Here is a 23036-nt window from a genome sequence, read left to right on the forward strand (position 1 = left end):
CTGACTCTTTAATGTTATCATCTGACCTCCACATGCATGTGAATATGCATATGCACATACACAGAGACCACACACACACACAACACAACACACACACACACACACAGAGTAATAATAATAGCATAAAGCTTAAAATTAAAAACCTTAAAAAAAGAAAGAGAAATAGGATAGTGGTTGAGTCCTGGTCATGAATGGAGTGATTGCCATTTATTAATTATAGGACTGATTTTCATTGAGAACTTACTATGTGCAGACCATAATGGCACAAAGGTTAAGAAGAGATAATTTTTTTATAAATAATAAAATCAAACATGTGATATATATTATTCTAAGAGAGGAAATGACTACTAGTAAATCCAGCTGTAAGGGTACTTTGAGGATGAAGAAGAAGTAATGATTATACCTCTTGAGGGAAGAATGTGTGAATATCACAGGATACATCTATGAGTTATATTAACAAAATTTTAAAGAAGTCAGGGCATATGTGTGATCTCAGCACTTGGGAAGTAGGGGCTGAAGAATCAGTATTTCAAGGTTATCTTTGGTTCTATATTGAATCAGGCTATCCTGGGGTACATGAGACTTTGTCTTTAAAAAAAGAAAATAAAGGAAGGAAACAAGGGTGAAAGGGAGGAAGAGAGGAAAGAAAAGAAAAACAGATAAATAGCAGAAAGAGAGAAGCAACCTGTCAGCATCTAGCAGATGTACAGTAGGTAAAACAGTATCTCCTGATTTGGCATAGCTTATAAAAGGCATAAAGTATGTTCTCAGGAAAGAACAAAGTGTCAGTATAGTTGAGACTCATCGTAAGACTGCTTCTTGGAGTACTGTTAGTATCCCTGGAAGGATGTTCTGTGTCATCAGCATCAGAAAAGACTAAGATCATTTCGCAGGTCTATCTGGACAAAACACAATGTATGCTTCTGGTCTCACTCCCTATAGTTTTTCCGAGGGAACTGTGAACAGCTGGAGAGCTGGATGGTGGCACGTGAAAATTCCCTGAGGTCAGATGACAGGGATTACTTAAACAGTCTGCAGGCTTTGATGAAGAAACGTGATGATTTAAACAAAGCAATTGCTACCCAGGTAATAACCAATGTACAAGTTCCAACAATAACTATTAACAATAACACATACCCTAAATTTTGTCTTGTTTGGTGATTTTAACATCCTTTAATTCACATTTGCTTCTTTTAAAGTTGCTTTATTAGTATATATTATGTATAATAATGGGTTTCATTTTGACATTTTCATATATGTACATAATGTATTCCAATCATATTAGCCCCTTTAACCTCCCTTGTCCCTCCTCATGCTGATGCTTATCCATTCTTTTTCCTAACTAGCCCCATTTCTACTTTCCTGTGTGTCTTTCTGTTCTCTTTTTCTTTTTCTTTTTCTTTCTTTCTTTCTTTCTTTCTTTCTTTCTTTCTTTCTTGTTTCTATCTCTTTCTTTCTTTTTCTTTTGTTTTTCTATCTTTTCCCTTTCTTCTCTTATGAATCAATGAGTAAAATTAGTACTTATAAAAATTTGTTTACAGGAATACCATGAATAAGATGTCTCTCCTTTCCTCATATAACTTCCTATAAATCTTCAGGGAGGAATGGGACCCCAGGAATCCCAACATAAGCTCAGAAAGACAAACATGGGACATTCTATGTCATATGTGGATCTGCTCTTTGAACTTTATATAAGTGCTTCCATGTGGGAGTGAGCATGCACAGAGCTCAGGAAAGAAGGGAAGGAAAGAGTCTTTTAGCGGGGACAGATAGTGGATAGCAGGAACAGATGTTTTAGGACTAAATGTGGCTTTATGCAGCTGTCGTTTCGACATCTTACACAATGACAGATTCATCCTTTACAATGGCCATGAGAAATATTTGTTTGGCAGGGAAGTCAGAATTATTGCAGCATGGTAGATGTTTCTCTCTCTGTCAGGCATTTAATTTTTGGTGCTGGATTGTCCTCTGAAGCCACAAAAAAATAATATGGTTACCTGTAAGAACAAGCCTGAGATTATATCAACGACCTAATCTCCAGCATGTTTTTTTTTTTTTCTTTATCAAGGAAGGGAAGATTGCTGACCTAGAGCATTTTGCTGCTCGACTCATAGATGAGGACCATTATGCCAAAGAAGAGATTGCTGCTCAGCTCCAGCGGGTGCTAGACAGGTCAGACCTGCTGCTGCAGAGAGATATGGCAAAGACTCCTCTGCTTTAGCATTGGAGGTGGTGGAATACTTTTGAATTCTTCTCCTTTGGAGATATATTCCTTAGGAGACTTCTGATGTAGACCTGTAGGATAAAAACATGAAAAGTACTTTTAGATTGCTTTACCTAGAGAGATTCCATGAAAGGCAGAGGGCCAGGCTGGACAATGGATAATGCAATGCACATGACATTGGAATAGAGGGGCAGGGTGGAGGGAAGAGAATGATCTGGTCCCATCTTCCAGATGGAAGGCTCTCAAAGAACAACTGCTTGCTGAACTGGGAAAGCTTGGGGACTATGCGGACCTGAAACAGTTCTATCGGGACTTTGAGGAGCTGGAGGAATGGATGGATGAGATGCTGCCCACAGCCTGTGATGAATCTTACAAAGACCCCACTAACATTCAGGCAAGTTCAAAAAAGGCATCTTGGAAATTTTCACCACTGGTTGAATTTGTTTGAATGGACACCCCCAATACTGACTGCTTGGTTTGAGGGTTTTGTTTGTTTTGGGGTCTAATTCTATTTCATTCAATGAGAGGGTAATTTAGCTTTTGCTTTGCCTTCAGAGGAAATACCTAAAACACCAGACCTTTGAAAATGAAGTCAATGGTCGTGCAGATCAGGTGCAAGGAGTCATCAGTCTGGGGAAGTCCCTAATTGAGCGCAGGGCATGTGATGGTGATGAAGAGAACGTGAAGGTAAGGGTCCCACTCAGCCAAGTGTGGCTGCAAAGGCATATGAAGATACGTGCCTTCAGTGCTTCATGGGCAGAAGTAGAAATGTGTCATGCTACTGGGGTCACCGTCATCCTAGTAATGTGCAAAGAAAGGTGTCAGTGCTGCTCAGACCATATAGCTCCATATCAGTTCCCAGTTCCCAGAACAACAAAGCTTTCACCTCACCCTGCCTTACTGTGCTTGTTTTACATTGTCTATCTCTATTGCCAAGAATATTTTGGCATCTGGACATCAGTCACTGGATACAGCTTAGCATCCTCTTTTCAGACTTTTCACCTAATGCCCCCATGTTTTCCCAGATTAAGTGTGTCTAGTTTGAAAGTCAACATTCAGGTATCCTCAAATTTTAGTTAATGTCTATATCCAGCACTTGCCCACATTATCCTTTCAAGTTCTCACAGGGTTCATGATCCCTAAGATCAGTAAGTTCTCACTTTCTCTGAACTAGGACCAACTGGACAAGCTAAAGGAGAAGTGGGAGTATCTCCTTGAGAGAACAACTGACAAAGGGCAGAAGCTCAATGAGGCTAGTCGCCAGCAAAGGTTCAACACAAGCATCCGGGACTTTGAATTCTGGCTTTCAGAGGTAATTTCACCTTAAAATGGTAGGAACATGGGAATTTAATAAATTCTTGCTGAGTGACTGAATTTATATATGAGTGGTTTCCTTAACCCTTCTTGGAAAATGTCTGGGGAACACAGTTGTCAAATCTTATTCTCCTTAAATAGTTTTTACCTACTAGCTTTCTTCCTTATTTCTCTGTTCCTAGGCAGAAGGGCTGCTGGCCATGAAAGATCAGGCCAGGGACTTAGCTTCAGCTGGAAACCTGCTTAAGAAGCATCAGTTACTGGAAGCAGAGATGTTGGCTCGAGAGGTAGGTTGTGCTGGAATCCCACTGCTCTGGGAAGAGTGGGTATGATTCTGACCTTCCTTCATCCTGTTAGGAAAACACTTGAGAATACAACCTTGTAAAAGTGGCCTTGAAGTTTCTGATCAGCAGTCACTTTAGCCAGGTGAAATCTGTGGGCTACACAGTCATTATAGCAATCATTGTCAATTGCCATTGAAGCCCGGGAAATGGATCCCCAAAATCATCTTGTTTATCTTTCTACTGATGCATGTATATAAACTTAACACTTCCCAAAGAACAAATTTGATCTGGTCTTTGAAAGAAATGGAAGTTGGAATTACAAAATTAGAAAGAAAAGGGATAAAATCAGGTGGGAGAATGCAAGGAATTTGACGTGCACGTACATTCTACAAGTCCTATGGAAGATGTTAGTTGCAATCTAATGGAAAAAGTGACCAAATGTTGACATATATTAATTCAGTACTGGATAATTAGAGAAGATCAGTTTTGTCTGGTAATACTAAAACAAATATGCATTTGAAAAATAGTCAAAGTCAAAGTCAAAGACTTTCTAGGTTTAAGACTTTGGGATTTTGTAATATTTCCAGTTACAGGATTAGTCAGGGTGCATGAGAATGGGTAAAGACAAGAACCTGGGTGTGTTATGTTACCAGTTTAAATATATATTAAAAAATCGAGTCGATATTGTTGAATATATCGATCAATCAGTTTTCAACTACCAAATTCCACACTATGAAGAAACACGGTCCTGCAGGGGCCAGGAATTACTCACAAAGGTCTTGTTTTCCAGTTGGCAAGGCCAGGCAAATTCACTTGAACATTGGAGGAAGAGGAGGAATATATTGCTTAAGAATAAATGTACATTTGGAGTGAAGTAGCCATGTTACCTGTATTGCTTTTAAATAGGCCTCCTGTCCAACCAAAGTTATGTGAAACACTTCATAGTGTATAATATCAAATCCACTGCTTTCAGAATCAATCTATTAGACCTAGTCATGGAACCAGAACATTTATTGACTGGTTTGGGGTATCTATAACACCTATAGTCTCCCATTCACTGAGCACTCTGGGTTTTCTAGGACCCTCTCAAAGACCTGAATAATTTGGCTAAAGAACTGATCTCCAGTGGGACTTTCAACATTGACCAGATAGAAAAGAAAATGGATGGAGTCAATGAACGTTTCCAGAATGTCCAGAGCTTGGCAGCTGCACATCATGAGAAACTGAAAGAGGCCTATGCTCTGTTCCAGTTCTTTCAGGACCTGGATGATGAGGAAGCCTGGATAGAGTGGGTATCATCAACTTGTGAGGGAAATTGGAGAGTAGACTGGGCAATCGATCAGTCTTAAATTCATGCTTAAATAATTTGTAAGTTTTTTATGTTTATGTTACCTTTTAATAATATCTACCTCAGTCTACAGTGGACATTGATTTTATTGTTTCCCTTCAGCAGATGCAGGCAGAGGAGAGAGGAGAAGCTGTTTGCCTACACACTGGGAATCCAATTCAGATGTTATATGTATTTGTTTTCAATAAGAATTGTACTAGAGAGCAGAATATCTGCAGCTTCCCCAACAGATCACACTGTGCCTCTTGTTTCCTTATCTAGTATGTACATGACACTGAAGAGGGCACCAGATGGATAAAATGGCACAATATCGCCCATACTTTCACTGATAACCACATTTTTGTTTAAAAAAGTTTAAAACTGGGGCTGGAGAGATGGCTCAGTGGTGAAGAGCATTGACTGCTCTTGCAGAGGACACAGATCCTTAACTCCAGTTCCAGCAGAGTCTGAAACCCTCTTCTGAATTCCGTGACATTGCACGACACAGGTGCACTCACATACATGCAGGCAATAAAGTCCTACACATAAAATTAAAAACAAATTTCTAAAAAGGTATATAACTGGGAAACATCTTAGGAAATCATCAGTTTGCCTACTTTATAATTAACCTGTTAACATTACTTCTTCTAAAAATATGCTGATTGTTATGGGCAATAAAGGAATTATAAAGAAATATAGTTTATAAGGCATAAATTAAGGCATCTTTAGTAGTTTCAAATATCATTATCTTGATGTCTTTGACATTGCTTCATGATGATATTCAAACATGTTATACTTGGAGGCCACCTGAACTCCCATTACTTCTACATTACCGATTTATTATGATCATTATAGATAAAATTATTATATATGTACACACATACATACACACATATATATATATATATGTTAATGTTCAGGATTAAACTCTAGGCTATCACTAAGCTTTATTCTTAGTTATTATTATTAATATTAATATACGAAATGGAAGCTGCACTAATGAAATGTCAACAATATGGTTGCCTAAGTCATATCTACACAGTGACAGCACCAGCTGACATCCTCACATGGACATGGAAATTTAACATATTCATGCCTCTAGATGAAGAGTTATAGACAATCAATAGCTGCTGAGGGGGAGAATCAGTTTTCTCTAGTGCCGAGCTCCCTGATAGTTTACCTAATTCCAAGTAATTAGCCCTAAATACATGTTTGTACTGTCACCACTAAAAGATTCAACTGGTTGCAGATAGATGATGATAGATAGATAGATAGATAGATAGATAGATAGATAGATAGATAGATAGATAGATAGGTAGATAAATGATAGATGATAGATTATATATATATATGTGTATGAATAATAATCATAATTAAAGAAGTGGTCAGAAAATTGAGAGGGAGTGGAGAAAATGGAGGAAGATTTGGAAGGGAGAGAGGGAGGTGTAGAAATGATGTAAATATAGCATTAATGTATGAAACTCTTAACAAAGTAAAAAATGCAAATAAATAAATTGGCTTTGCAATAACAAAAATAAAAAACAATAAAATAATAAATCTCATGTAAATTTCATATTGCAAGTTATTTGTTTTTATTTTTAATTATGTGCATGTGAATATGTGTATATGCATATGGATATATGGCACATGTGTACTGGTGCCCACGGAGGTCAGAGGAGGGTTGCAGGTAGTTGTGGGCAACCAGATGTGGGTGCAGGGAACTGAAATCAGTCCTCTGCAAGAGCAAGTGCTGTGAGTCATCTTTCCCTAATTTTCATAGTTTTACAAAAGAAAAACTTTAGCATATGTTCTTGAGGAAAAACGATGTGATACACAGGTAAATAGGTAATACTCAGGAGGCTTCTGTAGCTGTGTGCACGGTGAATATCAGTATGTTATTTCAATTTGTATTGACATGAATCAGAAGTTTTTCTTAAAGTTTCTGCTGCTACTTATCTTTTGATACTGGCACAAGAGTATACCAGAATTCACCAGCTCCCCACACACATATGCTTAGAAGGTTCTTGTAGGATAACCTCACATATATCTAATCTCTTAATTTTCTGTGTTCTTTTTCTAGGGAGAAATTGCTACGAGTGAGCTCCCAAGACTATGGGAGGGATCTTCAGGGTGTCCAGAACTTACTGAAAAAGCACAGGCGCCTAGAGGGGGAGCTAGTAGCACATGAACCTGCAGTCCAGGTATGCTTCGAATTTAAGACCTGAAGAGACAGAAATCATCTAGTAGCAGTTCTTTGTTGTAGTTAGATAAGTCAATGCTAAAATGCAAAAGTAGTGTGCAGAAAGAGCTACTCACAGGGTTCAGAAGAATTCTTCTCTTGTGCATATTTTGTATCCAGAAGGACAGGAAGCCATACTTTTACCTGCAAAGAGTATTCTGAACACTGCTGGATAGTCACTACTGATAGCTGGAATGTGAGTTGGGCTATCTGGTAAAGATAACTCTATATCTGTCCTGGCAGCAGAGTCTCCCTGTGCTATGAATAATTCATAAAGCAGAACAAAGGGAATAGTCTTTTCCGATTGCTGAGATATTTGTGAAAAGATTTAGGCAAGTTTAGTATGTTAGATCTTGCTGTAGCTTCCTGCATCCTGATAGCATAGCATTTCCAGGACCACATCAAGTCCCATGAGCACATGGATAGCCTGGACACTAGGAAAGAAAATATGCATTGGCATAAATCACGACTGAATGGGGAGAGGACTGTTGGATAATGAAACATGGAATATGTGTTCTTCAGAATGTGTTGGACATGGCAGAGAGGCTGAGAGACAAGGCTGCCATGGGGCAAGAGGAGATCCAGGAACGACTGGCTCAGTTTGTCCAGCACTGGGAGAAACTCAAAGAGCTGGCCAAGGCTCGGTGAGTTGGGGACAGAAAGCCCAGTGATGCTCCTAGGTTTGGAGATTTGGTTTGATGCTGGGAAAATACTTACATGCAGGCTCAGCATAGACTGTTGTCCCTGACTACCTTTTCTATCTGATAAAAAAACAAATCCTTGCTCGTGAGAGTTGGGAGATGCATTCATATTCATTCTTCCCCCTATTCTGCTATGTTCCCTGAGCCTTAAGTGTAGAGATTGAATTGTGAATATGTCACTTAGGCCTGACACCTCATAGGCAATTATTCTCTGCATTTGACCAGTTCTGGAACTTTGTAATAGTATTCATCTGTTGCAAAAAGAAACTTCTTTGATGCATGGTGAGAGGTACACTTGTCTGTAAATATAAGGATATATACCATTGTGGAAGAGGCAGTGGAAATTTTTTAAGAGCCAGAGGTGGTGGATGACCACGATGGAGCAGTGTTCTAGATAGTTGGGAAGATACTTATATGAACTTACAGCAATGGTAGCAGCATGCATAAGACCCATGCAAGCTGAAGTTATACAGAATCCCAGGATAGAAGTGGAGAAGTAGGTAAGACGCTCCAACCTTACCTGAGGAACTACCGGCAATCAAGAACTACTGGGAGACGGAGAATTGGTTTCCTCTAAGTATGCAATGCTAGGTAGGTTAACCAGGTTCTAGTGGATGAACCCACACCAAAGGACATTTGGGGACACAAACTTGGCTCAGTTGACCTTTATATATGCCAGAGTAAGTGAAATCTGGCGGGGTGCAGATAGGGAGGGCATCTAAATATGTTCAAAATATATGAAATTTGCAGAAAGTCAATAAAAATATAATTTAGAAAAAACAGTCCTCTGTGAAGTTTTCCCACATAAGTTGTGGAAGATATTCCTTTCTGGAGAATAAAAAGGAACTTGTAGCCTTGCAATTACCTTTATCAAATAAGAAGAAGGACAGTGGTTGACACAAAAAGAGATACTGCCTCGCTGTGAAGGCGCTCCAACCCCAAAGTCGGTATTGTCTTTTGCTTCGGTCGGGTTTCCTTTCTTCAGCAAAGGTTCCTAGAGAGCAGATGATATTTCAAAGTGAACTTTTAGGGCAGGAATCTCTTCCATGTCACAGGATATCAATTCTATTGGCCATTAGGAACACATATTGTGTTCTTCAGCTGTGGTTGTCCTGAGAACCAGGAGGGAACTGTGCCACCATGATGCAATCCCACTGTTCACCCGTTCTTTCTTACCTCTATGTGGCTAACCACCCTGTACAGAGGGGTGCAGTTGGAAGAGTCTTTGCAGTACCTGCAATTCATGGAGAATGCTGAGGAAGAGGAAGCGTGGATAGGTGAAAAGGATGCTATGGTCACCCGTGGGGACTCTGGAGACACACTGGCTGCTACGCAGGTGAGAACAAGTCGACAATATTGAGCTCTCTTTTCTTTCATTTGGGCATTTTCTTAAAAATGTAGTGTTTTTGCCTGTAGTGTTAGAACCTTTCTCTTTGATTAGGGAAGCATGGGTGATTCTCTTTAAATACGAGAAATTAGAGTCTGGCTTGTCTCATGTCATGGAGCCCAACAGGCATGAAAGCAAAACTCAATTCTTAACCCGTGAGCTGTGAGCTGCCTGAATCAAAGGCATCATGATGAAAGAACTTTCCTTACAGGTTTGATTCCTTAGGGGGCCATAGATTTTTTAAAGATTCTTTCAAGTCTCAGTGTTGCAGCTATTCTAAAAAAGAAATCTTCGTTTGGTTGCAGCTTCTAAAATACATAATTTCACTAAAAGAAGAATTTTAGCATGCTTTTAAAAATATTTATTTTTATTTTATGTATATGAGTGCTTTGCCTGCATGTGTGTAAGTGCATCATGTCATTGCCTGGTACCCACAGAGGCCAGATGGGGGCATCAGATCCCCTCAAACTGGAGCTATAGACAATTGTAAGACACCATGAAGGTGCCAGGAACTGAACCCCAATCCTCTGCAAGAGCAGCAAATACTCTTAATTGCAGAGCTGTATCTCCATCTCTTATGATGCCTATTAAACAGAATAGTTATATAGTTTAGAGATGCACTTTTAAATGATCTTTATGGAACTTTTGTAGACACCCCATTTGATTGGTGCCGAGAAACTGAGATTAAACCAGATGACCCCTGGCTTTGCTGCTCAGAAGTGTTTTCACTGCACTCTTGGGAGCGTTTGTTGGAAGCTTAGAAGTTCACAGACTTTAAATAGGATAAGTGCTTAAGCAGTGCAAAACATATAAGAAATTTTCCATTATTATAGTAAGAAAACAGCACAGCTTGCCCAAGGCAGCAGTGATTGGCCCAGTAACAAACAGGATGAGGAACATGACAACTTGTTCCTACCATTCCAGAAAAAGATGCCTTATTGATAGTCTTCCAAGCATCCTGGGAACAGACTCTCGCTCAGTCAAGCCTCTGCATCAGCAAAGTCCAAAAATGTCTGTTAATTCTTAGTGAGCCAAATGTCAGGAGTCTGTTAACTCAGTGAGCAGAGCGCTGTTGTCCTTAAAGGACAAGGTGTGAACCAAATTTCCTACACGTGGCATCTGTCTGAATGCACTGCTCATCACTGATTGTCACTGATAATCTTCTGGAGGAGAGAACAATCTCTGAGTTATCTGTGATGATGGAGTCAGTTTATCCAGTCCTTTCATACCTGCTGTTAGGAGACGTGGAAGTAGGTTGGAATTTCCAACATGATGCTCAGACTAGGATACACCAACTTCCAGAGAAGCAAAACTACTTCCCAATCTAATCTGAGTTTTGATGGGCTTTCCCAAATGTTTGAGTCCATTGAGTAAATTCATCCTGTAAGGAAGAGATATCACATAGTATTTGAAATTTACAAATGCAAACATCTTTGTTTACCATTATCATCTTTGGGAACTGTCACCTTTACCCCTGGCCCAGCCTTGTGAAACAGCTGGAAGAGGGGTTCGTCTTTCACCTTTGTCTCCAGGTTGCCCAGGAACAGAGTGTTGTTGGCTTCTACGGTTGCCCATATCTGTGTGGCCCCTTTTCCCTAGGCCTAGGTCAGACACTCAGACATTCTTTATAGTTTCTATTTATATATTTATCTACTTATTTCAGTAGTAGGTTGAAGCAGTTCTTTATGTATTTTGGAAATTAACCCTTATCAGATAAGTGGCTTGCATATTTAACTCTAGTTCTGCGTGCTGCCTTTGTGCTCTGTTGATGATTCCCTTTGCTGTGCAGTGCGTTGTGATTTGATGTAGTCCCGCTTGTCTATTTTGGGCCCCTGTTACCTGTGCTTTTGCTGTAATATCTGTGTAATTATTGCCAAAACTATGTCTTGATTATTTTCCCTCTATGTGATCTCTCAGGATATTCATAGGTTTACCTTTTTATATTTGTCTTTAATCTATTTTGAGTTGATGTTTTTAGATACAGTGCAAGATAATAATCCAACTTATTTCTTCTGCAAGAGTAGTTGTATTTCAAGTGTTATTTTTTGAGGTGGCTATCCTCTCCCTGTTGTATATTTTTTACAGACACCAGGTGACTGTATATGTCTTCTTTCTTTTCTGGAATACCTTTTCTCCTCTCTCCATTACCCCTTTCTTTATGCTAGTACCATAATATTTTTATTTCTATAGCTTTGTGACATAGTTTATGAAATAAGGAATTGTGATCCCTCCAGTTTTGTTCTTCCTTGTCAGGAAGGGTTTGGCTGTTAGTGGTCTTTACTGGTTCCATGGGAATATTAGAATTGATTTTCTTATTTCTGTAAAATGTGTCCTAAGAATTTTGATAAGGCTTATATTGAATCTATATATTTTTGAGTATTGTTATCATTTATACCATTTTTATTCTTCTAGTCTATATATGTCTTGAGAGGCCACAAAACATGCACAATCACCACATGACAATTAAATATTTTCTAAAATATTTTTATTGTGGATTTGTGCGTTTCATATAATACATCTTAATCAAATTTAGACCCCCCTTTCTTCATTCGTGCCCCACATAGGCCCTCTTACCATTAAATCACCAGAGTATTGCATTCTGTCATACATGTTAAGTCTTCTCTGGTCAAGCATTTGTACCCAGATGTCCCTGGGTACAAGTTTGTCCACTGGAGTCTAGTCAAACTAGCTAGAGTCACTCCCTTAAAGAATATCTACTCTCCCTCACACAGCAGTAATCAGTTGTCAATAATTCCTTGGCTAGGGTTGAGACCTGATGCCATTTCCCTTGTTATATGGTGGGTTTTTGTCTGATTAAGTCAGCATGGGTCTTTTGCATGTTGTCGCCACTCTTCCAAGTTCAAATGAGTAAGTTCCCAGTGGCCTGGAAGACTCTGTTTCCTTCTGTTTATGCACCAACCCTGACTCTTAAAGTCTTTCTGCCTCCTCTTCCACAATGGTCCTTGAGCCATGGATGGGTGAGCTTTAATATAGGAGTCCAATTCTGGGACATGCACTCTTCAGCCTCTTACTCTGTAAAACTTGGCCAGTTGTGGCCTCTGTGTGCATCAAACTTTGTTACATGAGGAAGGTTCGCTGTGAGAGTTGAGGGATGCATTAGTATTCTCTCTACCCCCTGTTTCACTCTGTTCCATGAGACTTAGGTGTAGAGGTTCAACTGCAAATGTGTCACGTAGGACTGGGAATCTCTCAAATGTATATTCTCTGTGCTTGACCATTTGTGGAACTCTTCAATAGCCTCCATCTATTGCAAAAGAAGCTTTTTTGGTAAATGGTGTATGGTATACTTGTCTGTAAATATAAGGATCCATATTTAGTGTACAGTAAGAGATTTCATTTGTCTAGAGATATGCCAGAGATAGGGTTTTCTCTAGGATATATGACCTTTCCAGTCATGTGTATTTGGCTCTATTTGCAGTGTCACCCATGAGTTCCCTCCCATTGAGAGGGCTTTTAAGTTCAATTAGATAGCTGTTGATTACCTCCCCCCAGATAAAAGTGCCATTACTGCACCAATAGAGATAGTTTGCTGTGCCACTCATTGTGGTTATTAGACTTTAGAACTGTGTTTGTGCCTTTAGTTTCTTATGTAGTTGTTAGTTAGATTTCACTGTATATTATTAACTTCCTTGGTAAAACTTAATTTCAAGTGTTTTAATGTTTTTGATGTGATTATAAAAGGAGTTATTTTCTTCATTACTTTTTCAAGTAGCTCATTATTAACATATATAAATGTGAGTAATGTTTAAAAATCTTTTTATTTCATTTATTCTGTGTGTGTATGTGTACATGTACATATACATACACATGCCACAGCACACATGTGGAAGTCATACGACAACTTGGTGTGGGGATCAGTTCTCTCCTTCCACCATGTTGGATCCAGGGTCAGACTTAGGCTGTGTTGGCAACAAGAGTCTTTACCTGTTGAGGTTCCACTGGCCCATATACAGATTTTAAAAATAATTCAATTATTGAGAATTTCATGCAATATATTTCGATCATATTCACTCCCACCTCCTCCTTGTTACTCCTCCCAGATTTCTCCCACCTCCCTACCCCCCAAATTCATCTCCTTTTGTAATTTTTGAAATAATTCATTGACTCCAATTTTTGTTGCCTGTATATGCCTTGGGGGCATCCATTAGAGTGTGGTTGACCTACTAGTAGCCACATCCTTAAAGAAAATTGACTCTCCCTTTCCCAGAAGGCAGGTGATTTTATATGTTGTTTTATTGTCTGTAATTTTAGCATTTTCTATGAAATCTCTAGTGTATTTTCTGTGTAATTTCATTTTGTTTGCAAAAAAGGCAATTTTGCTTCTTCCTTATTATTTAGATCATGTGCTTTATTTTTTTCTTGTTTAATTGCTCTCACTAGGACTCCCAGTATTATGTTGACTAAAAGTATCCAAAGTGCACATTCTTAGCCTATTCTTGGTTTTAAAGGTCAAACTTCCAGTTTTCTCTATTTGGTCTGGTATATGGAATTCACTATGTTGAGGAAATTTTCTTTTGTTTCTCATTTGAGTTTTTATCATGAAAAAAATACTGAATTTTGCCAAACACTTTTTCTACAACTTTTGAGATCTTATATGATTTTTCTTTTATCTTTGCTTTTGTCAGTGTGTTGTGTTGAGCCCACCTTGTGCCTGAGGAATAAATCCAGTTGTATATGTGACTTAACCTTTTTCATTTACTGTTGGATCAACTTTGTTTGAATTTTTAAAAACTTCTATATTTTATTTGAAACACATAAAACAATATCAATAGTGAATTGTGCTAAATTCATAACATGAAAGTATTCCTTAATGATTTCTCATTAGTTTATTGGTGATGAACATTAAAAATGCTAAGAATTTTCTATCTCTTTTCCTATTTCATTACCATTTTCCCACATTTTATCTTTCATTCTTCAATTGCTCAAATTGAATGTAATTTTGTAAATGCAAAACGTAATTTTGCTCAAAATGTAATTTTGTAAATGTCTACAGACATTTTATTAACTCTTTCCTGCATGACTATTATGTTTTTTATAACAAATATATTAAATATTTGCAAAGATATACAAAATAAAAATATAATTATCAATACAGAGTAAAATGTCTTAATTTAAAAAGTATGTATTTCTCAGGATATAGGCTTATAGAAAATAGGCTCCGTTAGTATTACAGATGACTGGACATCTAAAGGTGTACATTTAAAAGCTAGCTAAGTAAATGAGACTGTTTTAGCCCAAACATCATAAAATATTTTATCAACTTCTTATAACATATATTTGCAAAATTAAATGTTTACCTCTAAATGACCAATTGCTTGTTTTTGTTGAGGAGTTTGCATTTATGTTTATCAAGAACATTACCCTGCAATGTTTTTTATTATAATATCTTTATCTAACTTTGGTAACAATAATGCTTGCCACATAAAAGAGATTTGGAATGTTAATTTTCTTCAATTTTTAAAGTTTGATATGGATTGACATTGCTAACTTAAATGTTTGGTTGAATTAATCTGGTACTGGATTTGCTTTGTTCAAGGTTTCTGAATTCTGATTCTATCCCCACGTGACTATCCATTTATTCTGAATGATGCAGTATATTCTCATAGAAGTGTTCACTAGAGTTTCTGAGGATGTTTTAATTTATGACACATTAGCTTTAATGCCTCTTTTTCTCATTTATGAATGTATTATTTGTGGAAAGAAGACAAAGACATTAAAGAAATTTTATCTCAAACAGTATACTTACATAAACTCAAGGTTAACTGAGATATTCAACCTTATAACATTTCCATTTACAGTTTCTGCAAAATAAAAGGAATATAAAAAGTAATACTTCCCATTTTATTTTTAAAGGCGTAACCATTTATTCTAATACCTAAGAACATCGTACATTGAAATTTCTTTTATTTTCAGATATGCTTCACAAATGGTATATCAGTGATAGAATTTGGTTTCTTCATTTTGTTTGGTTACTATGTTATTTAGGGAGAAAAACATTAGTGACATGCCCGTATGACAAGGGAAACACAAAAAATCAGCAGGGCAGCTGTAGGAGTGGTGGCAATGAGACATGGTGTGTGTGTGTGTGTGTGTGTGTGTGTGTGTGTGTGTGTGTGTATGTGTGTGTATGATGGAAATACAAAGGAAGACCAAGAAATGTGGTCCATGTCCCATTCCCACTTCCTCTCCATTTCTCTAGCTACACATAACATGTTTTCAGAATGCAATCAGAATCAAAGACAGTTTGGAATGATATTAAAAAACACCTCCATGTTGTCCTTAACTCCTGCCTTGAGAATCAGTTCTTAGTTTGGGAGTGCTTAGTACTTAACATTTTCTGAAAGATGCAGTGTTTGGTAGACTTGCATCTCAGTATGTAGACATCTTGATCAAATCTCACTCCAAAGGTTAAAAAATATATAAGGTAACATGGAAGATCAGAAACTGTGTCACCTGAACTGTTCCTCTCTCTTTCCAACAAGTTTATCCTCTTTAATAGCAAAAGGTTTTGAGAGAGGAATTTGGTATAGTTGCATCAGAGGAAGTGAACATTCATCTAGTCAGCCAATTTAGCTGGAGCACCCCTGGTCAGTAACACACAGTGGACTTTGATATGGACAGACAGATTTTTCATTCTTGTGCATCCTGATTTTCGCTAAATTGTTTATACAGAGTTTGCTGAAGAAGCATGAAGCTTTGGAGAATGACTTTGTTGTCCATGAGACCCGGGTTCAAAATGTGTGTGCACAAGGAGAAGACATTCTTTGTAAGGTGAGCTGCCCAGGGTTCCAAGTCATTTTCTGAGAGGGATTGGCACAAATACAGAGCCATGAGCAGTGGTAAAATTACCTATAAAAATAATTAGGCAATAAATTAAATTATATACAGAAATTTTGTTTAGACATGTAGCTCTTGATGGGCCTAGAATTCCCTGTGTAGAAGAGGTTGGCTTCAAATTCACAGGGATCCACTTGCCTCTACCTCCCAAGTTCTGGGATTAAAGACATGTTCCACCACACTCAGTCTCTAATACAGAGAACTTTTTCTCAATGTGTATTTTTTTTTTGTCTTTTTGAGACAGAGTCTCCCTGTAGCCCCAGCTGTCCTGGAAGACACTATGTAGACCAGGCTGGCCTCGAATTCACAGAGATCTGCCTGCCTCTGCCTCCCGAGTGCTGGGATTAAAGGTGTGAGCCACCATGCCCAGCCCTCAATGTGTATTTTTAACTGAATTTTTGTGCATTTAATACAATATATCCCCCTCCCCTATCTACACATTCCTATACACCCCCACCAGATTTCACACATTCTGCATATATGTTAAGGATTATGGCATCAAATTTGTATATGCAGATATCTCTCTGTGCCAGTTAATCCACAAGAGCATGGTCAGCCTATCTAGAGTCACTCCCTTAAAGAAGAACAAATCTCCCTCACCCAGCAGTAATCAGCTACCAATAGTTCTTCAGCTAAGGCTGGGATCTCCTGCCCTTTGTCCCAGTTCTATGCTGTTTTTTTGTCTGGCTTGGTGTGCACGAGTCTTGTGCATGCTGACATCATTGCTTTAAGTTCATATGAGCAAGTTCCCAGAGGCCTGGAAACTCTGTTTCCTTATGATAATGCACCAACCCCTCCTCTTCTGCAATGGCCCCTGAGTCATGAGTGGGTGATGTTTAATATAGCCTTTCCAGTGACACATACTCTTCAGTCTCTTATTCTACAAAATTTGGCCAAAATTTTAATAACCTCTTCCAAGGAGAATTTTCTTGGGGTCCCCAGCAATTCATTATTCACTCATTCACTTTTTTCCAGAAATTATTTCTTTAGGATTCTATATGTAACCTTTTCACCTTTCCTTAAAAATTCATTTTGGTGCTCCAACAATCTTAAAACTGGCATTAGCTACAGAGTACTCCAGGAACCTAAAAACATTTTCTTCCAACCCTCTTTAGAGAAGAGCAGCATCGGAACCTCTGTAGAACCTGTTGGTTACATTATTTTGACAAAATCTCGTTAGCGTGAGTACCATATGAAGACCCCTAAACATATGACTCTACACTTTGTAGAAGCTTGCACCAAGAAAGTCACACTTATATAGACAAATATGACAGGTTTGCTCCAATGTTGGAGTGGAAATAACATTCTTGAGCATGGATGAAAGATGAAATAATTACACTAGATCTACAGGAAAGCATTTATGTGTTTTGGATAAGAGTTAAGAGCTTTTTAAAAACTTCACTTAAAAATGATCTTTATGTGTATGAGTATGCAGGCATGCATGCACGTGCACTCATGTCGGACAATGTCCATAGAAGCCAGAAGAGGGCATTGGATCCCCTGTAACTGTAGTTATTGACAGGTGTTAGCCACCATGTGTGTCCTGGGAACTGAACCCAGGCCCTGACGGAGCTGTCAGTATTCTTAACCACTTGAGACAGCTCTCCAACCCCCAAGATGAAAGAATTTTACTGGTAGGAGGAATCCAAATTTCTTGCTGGACACTCCTCAGCATGTTCATATAACTCCTCCTTCTCTCAACTTTGGTGTCACAGGAGGAAACTCAGAACAAGGAGAAGATTTCTGCCAAGATCCAGGCTCTGAATGAAAAGGCACCTTCTCTGGCTAAGGCAATAGCTGCTTGGAAGTTGCAACTGGAAGATGATCATGCCTTTCAGAAGTTTAACTGGAAAGCTGACGTGGTGGAGTCCTGGATAGGTATGATGACCAGGGTCCTTTGGTTAAAGAAATACCAATGAGTCCCGTTTGAACAATGGCATCTGGGATGGCATTTCCTACACCGTGGGAAAAGAGGTGCATCCAGGAGTCCATTCTTGCTCCTTCTGGACAAGGTTGTGAGCACGCACGCACACACACACACACACACACACACACACACACACACACATAACAAGGTTGTGAGCACACATACACACACACACACACACACACACACACACACACACACGGCAAGTACCATAATTCCACAGAACACAATTCTTAAGGATTGGTGATTTCATGTAAGACATTCAGAAAGATAAATCTATCATAAAATATTCTAGGAAACAAGCTATAGCATGTTTTTATGTTAATAATGCATGTCCAATCTTCTGTTATCTTTTATTCTATGATTCAGAATTTCTTTTGACCTTAGCAGTAGCAGTTTTCTCCAACTCAAGGATAAAAAGGCAATCCATTGTTTCCTCTGCTTCCAAATTACAATGTGCCTTCTATTTTAAGAATTGGGAGGTTTCTTGGTTCACTACTGTGAATAATCATCTAATCATTCCCTCCTAACTCTCTTTGCTTTATAGGTGATAAGGAAGCAAGCCTAAAGAACAAGATCAATGGTGCAGACCTTCCTGCTTTCCTTACACTCCTGGCAAAGCAGGTGAGAGCTGCCATGTTAAAGGTGGCCAGGGAGGCCCAAGATTTATAAATTGTTCTCTCTCTTTCTCTTTCTCTCTCTTCTCATATTCTATTAATTGTGTATTCTGTTCATTCCTATAATTAGATCATGTTTGTTACTACAATTAAGTATTTGATAATGAAATTTATAAAGGGCTGGGGAAATTATTTGCTGGGTAAGATGCTTGCTTCACGAGTATGAGAGCCTGAGTTCAGATTCCCAGCACATGTAAAGAGCCAGGTATAGTGGTTTACTCCTGTAATCACAGCACTAGGAAGGCAGATAGGAGGATCTCAGAGAGTTAAGCTCCAAGTTCAGTGACAGACCCCTGTCTCAAAAAATAAGGTGGGGAGACAGTGGAAGGTACCTGATGTCAATCTCTAACCTGTACACATATACACACAGATGTGTGTCCCCTGATTCAGCTAGTCTAGATTGCCAGATTGCTCCAAGAATCTGAGCTCTACCTTCTCAGTACTGGAGTTACAGGTGCCTTCAACACTTGCCTGGCTTTGATGTGGACTCTGGGGATCTGAACTATGTCCTCATGCTTGTGCAGCAATGGATAAGTGTAAGGTTGACGATTACATTTCTCTGCGAGCAATATACATAGCACCTTCTAGGGCTGTGAAAACTAACCAGCAGAGATGTAGCTCCAGAGTCAGTACCAGCTTACTTTCTTGTTTGTTCTGCTACTCCGGTATCTAGTGTCTTAGCATTGAGTTCTGGTGGGTAACCAACTGCAGTGGCAGTATCCAGTATTGTTTGAGGATCTATGCAACTCTCTGGTTGATAACTGTAAAAGAGGGAGTCCATTCCTAGCACTGGGATTTTCATTTGCTAGCCTGTGGAATCTACTAGGGCCACTGGAACTTTGTTATCGTGTAGCTACATTTAAACTCCTTTTTGTATGTATATGTGTATATATTGAAAGAAGCTTTTTATAATAGGCCTCCACGTGGCTCTTTCTAAAGGCCTTTATGTTGGTTATCCTTCCTCTTACTCCCTCTTCTGTCCTAGCTTCCCATTCCCCATCCGATTAAACCTCTCCTATCTGTTATTCCCCTTTCTCATTTATATTGCTAAATTCTATCTTCCCCTCTCATGAACCATCCCCATCATCCCTTGTTAATATCCTTATCTTGAAGGTTTTCCAGTTGCAACACCCCTATCAAAAGATTCAAAGCTGATGTCCATTTATGAGAGAGAACATACAACTTTTGTTTTTCTGGGTCTGGGTTACTCACTTAGGATGATTGTTTCCAGTTCTATTCACTTACCTAAGAATGTCATAATTTGATTTTTCTTAACAGCTAAATAATATTTCACTGTATATATGTGCCATACTTTCATTATCCATTCATCAGTTGATGGACACCAATTTGTTTTGTGATTATTTTTGTTGTTTACATTTCTACAAATGTTAATACTTATAGGACATTTATAGGCATTTATAGGGGATGTTTCATTAGTTTATGTATATTCAAGTGCCCTAGTAAAGCACTGCCTCTAGTTAGAATAAATTATAGTGATGCAAGAAAGTTCAGAAAGTATGAGTTCTCTAAGAATAATTTCAATTTGATTATAAAAATCTTAAATATCATGATCCAATATACTCTTAACAATTTTATATTTAACACATAATCTGTAAAATATGATACTCTGCAACATAACCGTAATTTTAATCTCAGATGTTCGCCTAAGTGTCTAAATTGTATTTTCTTTTCCTTGCCCATCATCCTAGCCATCTTGTTTAGCCTTTTTAATTTTTTTCAAGTGTATTACTTTCTTTTCCTGTTGCTGTGGTAAAATACTTTGACTAAAGCAACTTGAAAGGAGGCTCACAGTTCAAAGACAGCCCATCATGGAAGGGAAGTCAAGACAGCAGGAGCTTAAAGTAGCTGGACACATGGTGTCTGTAATCAGAAAGCAGAGAGTAATGAATGCCTGTGCGCAGCTCATTTTCTCCTTTCTGTATAGCCGAGTATCCCAGCCCAAGGAATGATACCAATCAGCGTGGCTGAGTCTTCCTGTCTCATTAATTGCAAGATAATTCTTCACAACCATGTCCAGAGGCTAAATGGTCTCTCATAGGTGTGTCTGGAGGCCTCTCTCTTAGGTGATTCTAGATCCTGTCAAGTTGACAATACTAACCCTTACAATACGATAAAAATCTGATCGTACACAGGTGTGACCAGCTCTGGAAGCTGCACTACTCCCATTCACTGCTCCTCATTGGTCTTCTCAGGACACACTGGATGCCAGCCTTCAGAGCTTCCAGCAAGAGCAGCTTTCTGAGATCACTGACCTCAAGGACCAGCTGGTGGCTGCAGAGCACAGTCAGACCAAAGCCATTGAGGAGCGTTATGCAGCCCTGATGAGGCGCTGGGAGCAGCTCCTGGAGGCCTCTGCAGCTCACAGGCAGGAACTGCTGGAGAAGCAGCTGCCTTTACAGAAGGTTAGGATGGTGGAAAGGGATTGAGGAGCAGACAGGGGAACAATAAGGAATGATAAGGCCTCAATGATGTGGTTGTTAACCATAGAAGTCAGACATTTACTGAAAACTCTGTTTGGAAACTATATAGTTGTTTTAAGACATCACAGAAACATTCTTACTGAGCAAAAGAAAATTCACTTTATTAAACTGATAAGAAATTTGGGGGGGCTTGTTTGATTTATTTATAATGTGGAAGTCGGGCACATGCAGTGTGGGCGTGGATGGAGCAGGAGTGCAGGTAGCCTTTGTACACAAAACTAAACTTCGCAAATTTCTCCAACCCAATAAAAGAAGAACTGAACAAGTGGCCATAAAGCATGTTCTTAATTTGTATCAACCTTTCCTAGGAAGGCAGCCTTGAATATGTCCCTTGGCCCCTCAGACAGAGGCAAAAGGATCCAGAGTTCAAGAAAAGACTAGGCTATATAGCAATACTTTGTTTTGCAGGGCTAGAGAGATGGCTTAGCTGTTAAGAGCACTGACTGCCATTGTAGAAGACCAGGGTTTAGTTCCCAGCACCCATGTGGTGGCTAACAACTGTCTTTAGCTCCAGTTCCAAGGGATCCAATGCCCTCTTCTGGCCTCCGTGTGCATTGTATGCATGGGTATGCTTTCATACATGCACATACAATATTCATAAATGTAAAATATTTTTTAAAATAATAAAATAAATAAATGAATAACTTATAAAAGGTAACTAAAGACTGTAGGTGTGGCTCAGCTGCGGGAAGCATGCCTAAAATGCAGAGGCCCTGGGTTTGATCCTCATCATCACAAAAGAAAGGAGCCCACAGTGATCAGTGCTGTTACTGGCCACTTCTAAAGGAGAAAAACAATAGTATGTGATGGTAATCTAAGGCAGAGAGTTAAAGAAACTCATATAATTCCTGCTTTATTGAAGAACATAAGCACAACAGAAAGAAATCTTAGATGGAAAATGAAAACAATTAGTTTGGCAGCTTCACACACACACACACACACACACACACACACACACACACACCCCTTATATGGGAAGTTACTTGACATTCCTACTGTGTACAAGTTATTTTATTTTTCATTATAAAATATTCAATCAATTCATAATAATATTGAGATAATATAGGGTATTCTATCAGTTTTTTCCATTTTGTTAACTTTCTCTGTATTGATTTATTTTATCATGTCAATAATTGGAATTGGTATAGGATAAGAGATGATGATATAATAACTTTCTATCCCCTCTCCCTTTACGTCAAGTTTCTTCAAACTAGTTTTCAGGGAAGCAAGCTCATTTTCATATTTGCTCAGACAAATCGTGTTAACAGTGCAGTCTACTGACTCAAAATCTAGGATGCATTTTCAGTGTGGTGCTTCTTATCACTTGCTGTTTAGAGTGATCCACGTATTTCCTGTCTTTCAGTAATACAAAATCAAAGTCCTTTGAAGATGTGGGGAGCTCTAGACTGTATAAGAACATGCATAGGATGTAGATCAAAGTGAGGAAAATGGTTTTAAGCAGTGCGTTTTTAAAAATATTTTTTTCAACTTTTTTTTATTATTTAATAACCACATAATTAGAAGAGGTATTTCATTACAACAGCATTGACATATTCAATAACAATTTCCAGAGCTAAGATGTATCTCCTTACAAAAT

General features: G+C 38.5%; 1 protein-coding gene and 1 pseudogene across 1 annotated transcript in view; one reads left to right on the plus strand and one right to left on the minus strand.

Annotated features, from left to right (window-relative positions):
- The window catches only part of Spta1 (spectrin alpha, erythrocytic 1), an 86433-nt gene that overhangs the window by 52543 nt on the left and 10854 nt on the right, over positions 1-23036 (plus strand). Inside the window, exons 30-43 of the mRNA XM_008840868.1 lie at positions 943-1086; positions 2069-2172; positions 2456-2618; positions 2780-2911; positions 3399-3536; positions 3721-3825; positions 4902-5110; positions 7230-7350; positions 7911-8032; positions 9293-9425; positions 16170-16268; positions 18050-18212; positions 18809-18885; positions 21152-21361. Coding sequence (XP_008839090.1) covers positions 943-1086; positions 2069-2172; positions 2456-2618; positions 2780-2911; positions 3399-3536; positions 3721-3825; positions 4902-5110; positions 7230-7350; positions 7911-8032; positions 9293-9425; positions 16170-16268; positions 18050-18212; positions 18809-18885; positions 21152-21361 — 1920 coding nt within the window. The remainder of the gene's footprint in view (positions 1-942; positions 1087-2068; positions 2173-2455; positions 2619-2779; positions 2912-3398; positions 3537-3720; positions 3826-4901; positions 5111-7229; positions 7351-7910; positions 8033-9292; positions 9426-16169; positions 16269-18049; positions 18213-18808; positions 18886-21151; positions 21362-23036) is intronic.
- Positions 10687-12086, minus strand: LOC108491207 (annotated as a pseudogene).

This window comes from Nannospalax galili, unplaced genomic scaffold, assembly GCF_000622305.1.
Source record: "Nannospalax galili isolate Female #2095 unplaced genomic scaffold, S.galili_v1.0 scaffold579, whole genome shotgun sequence".
NCBI classification, from domain to species: Eukaryota; Metazoa; Chordata; class Mammalia; order Rodentia; family Spalacidae; genus Nannospalax; species Nannospalax galili.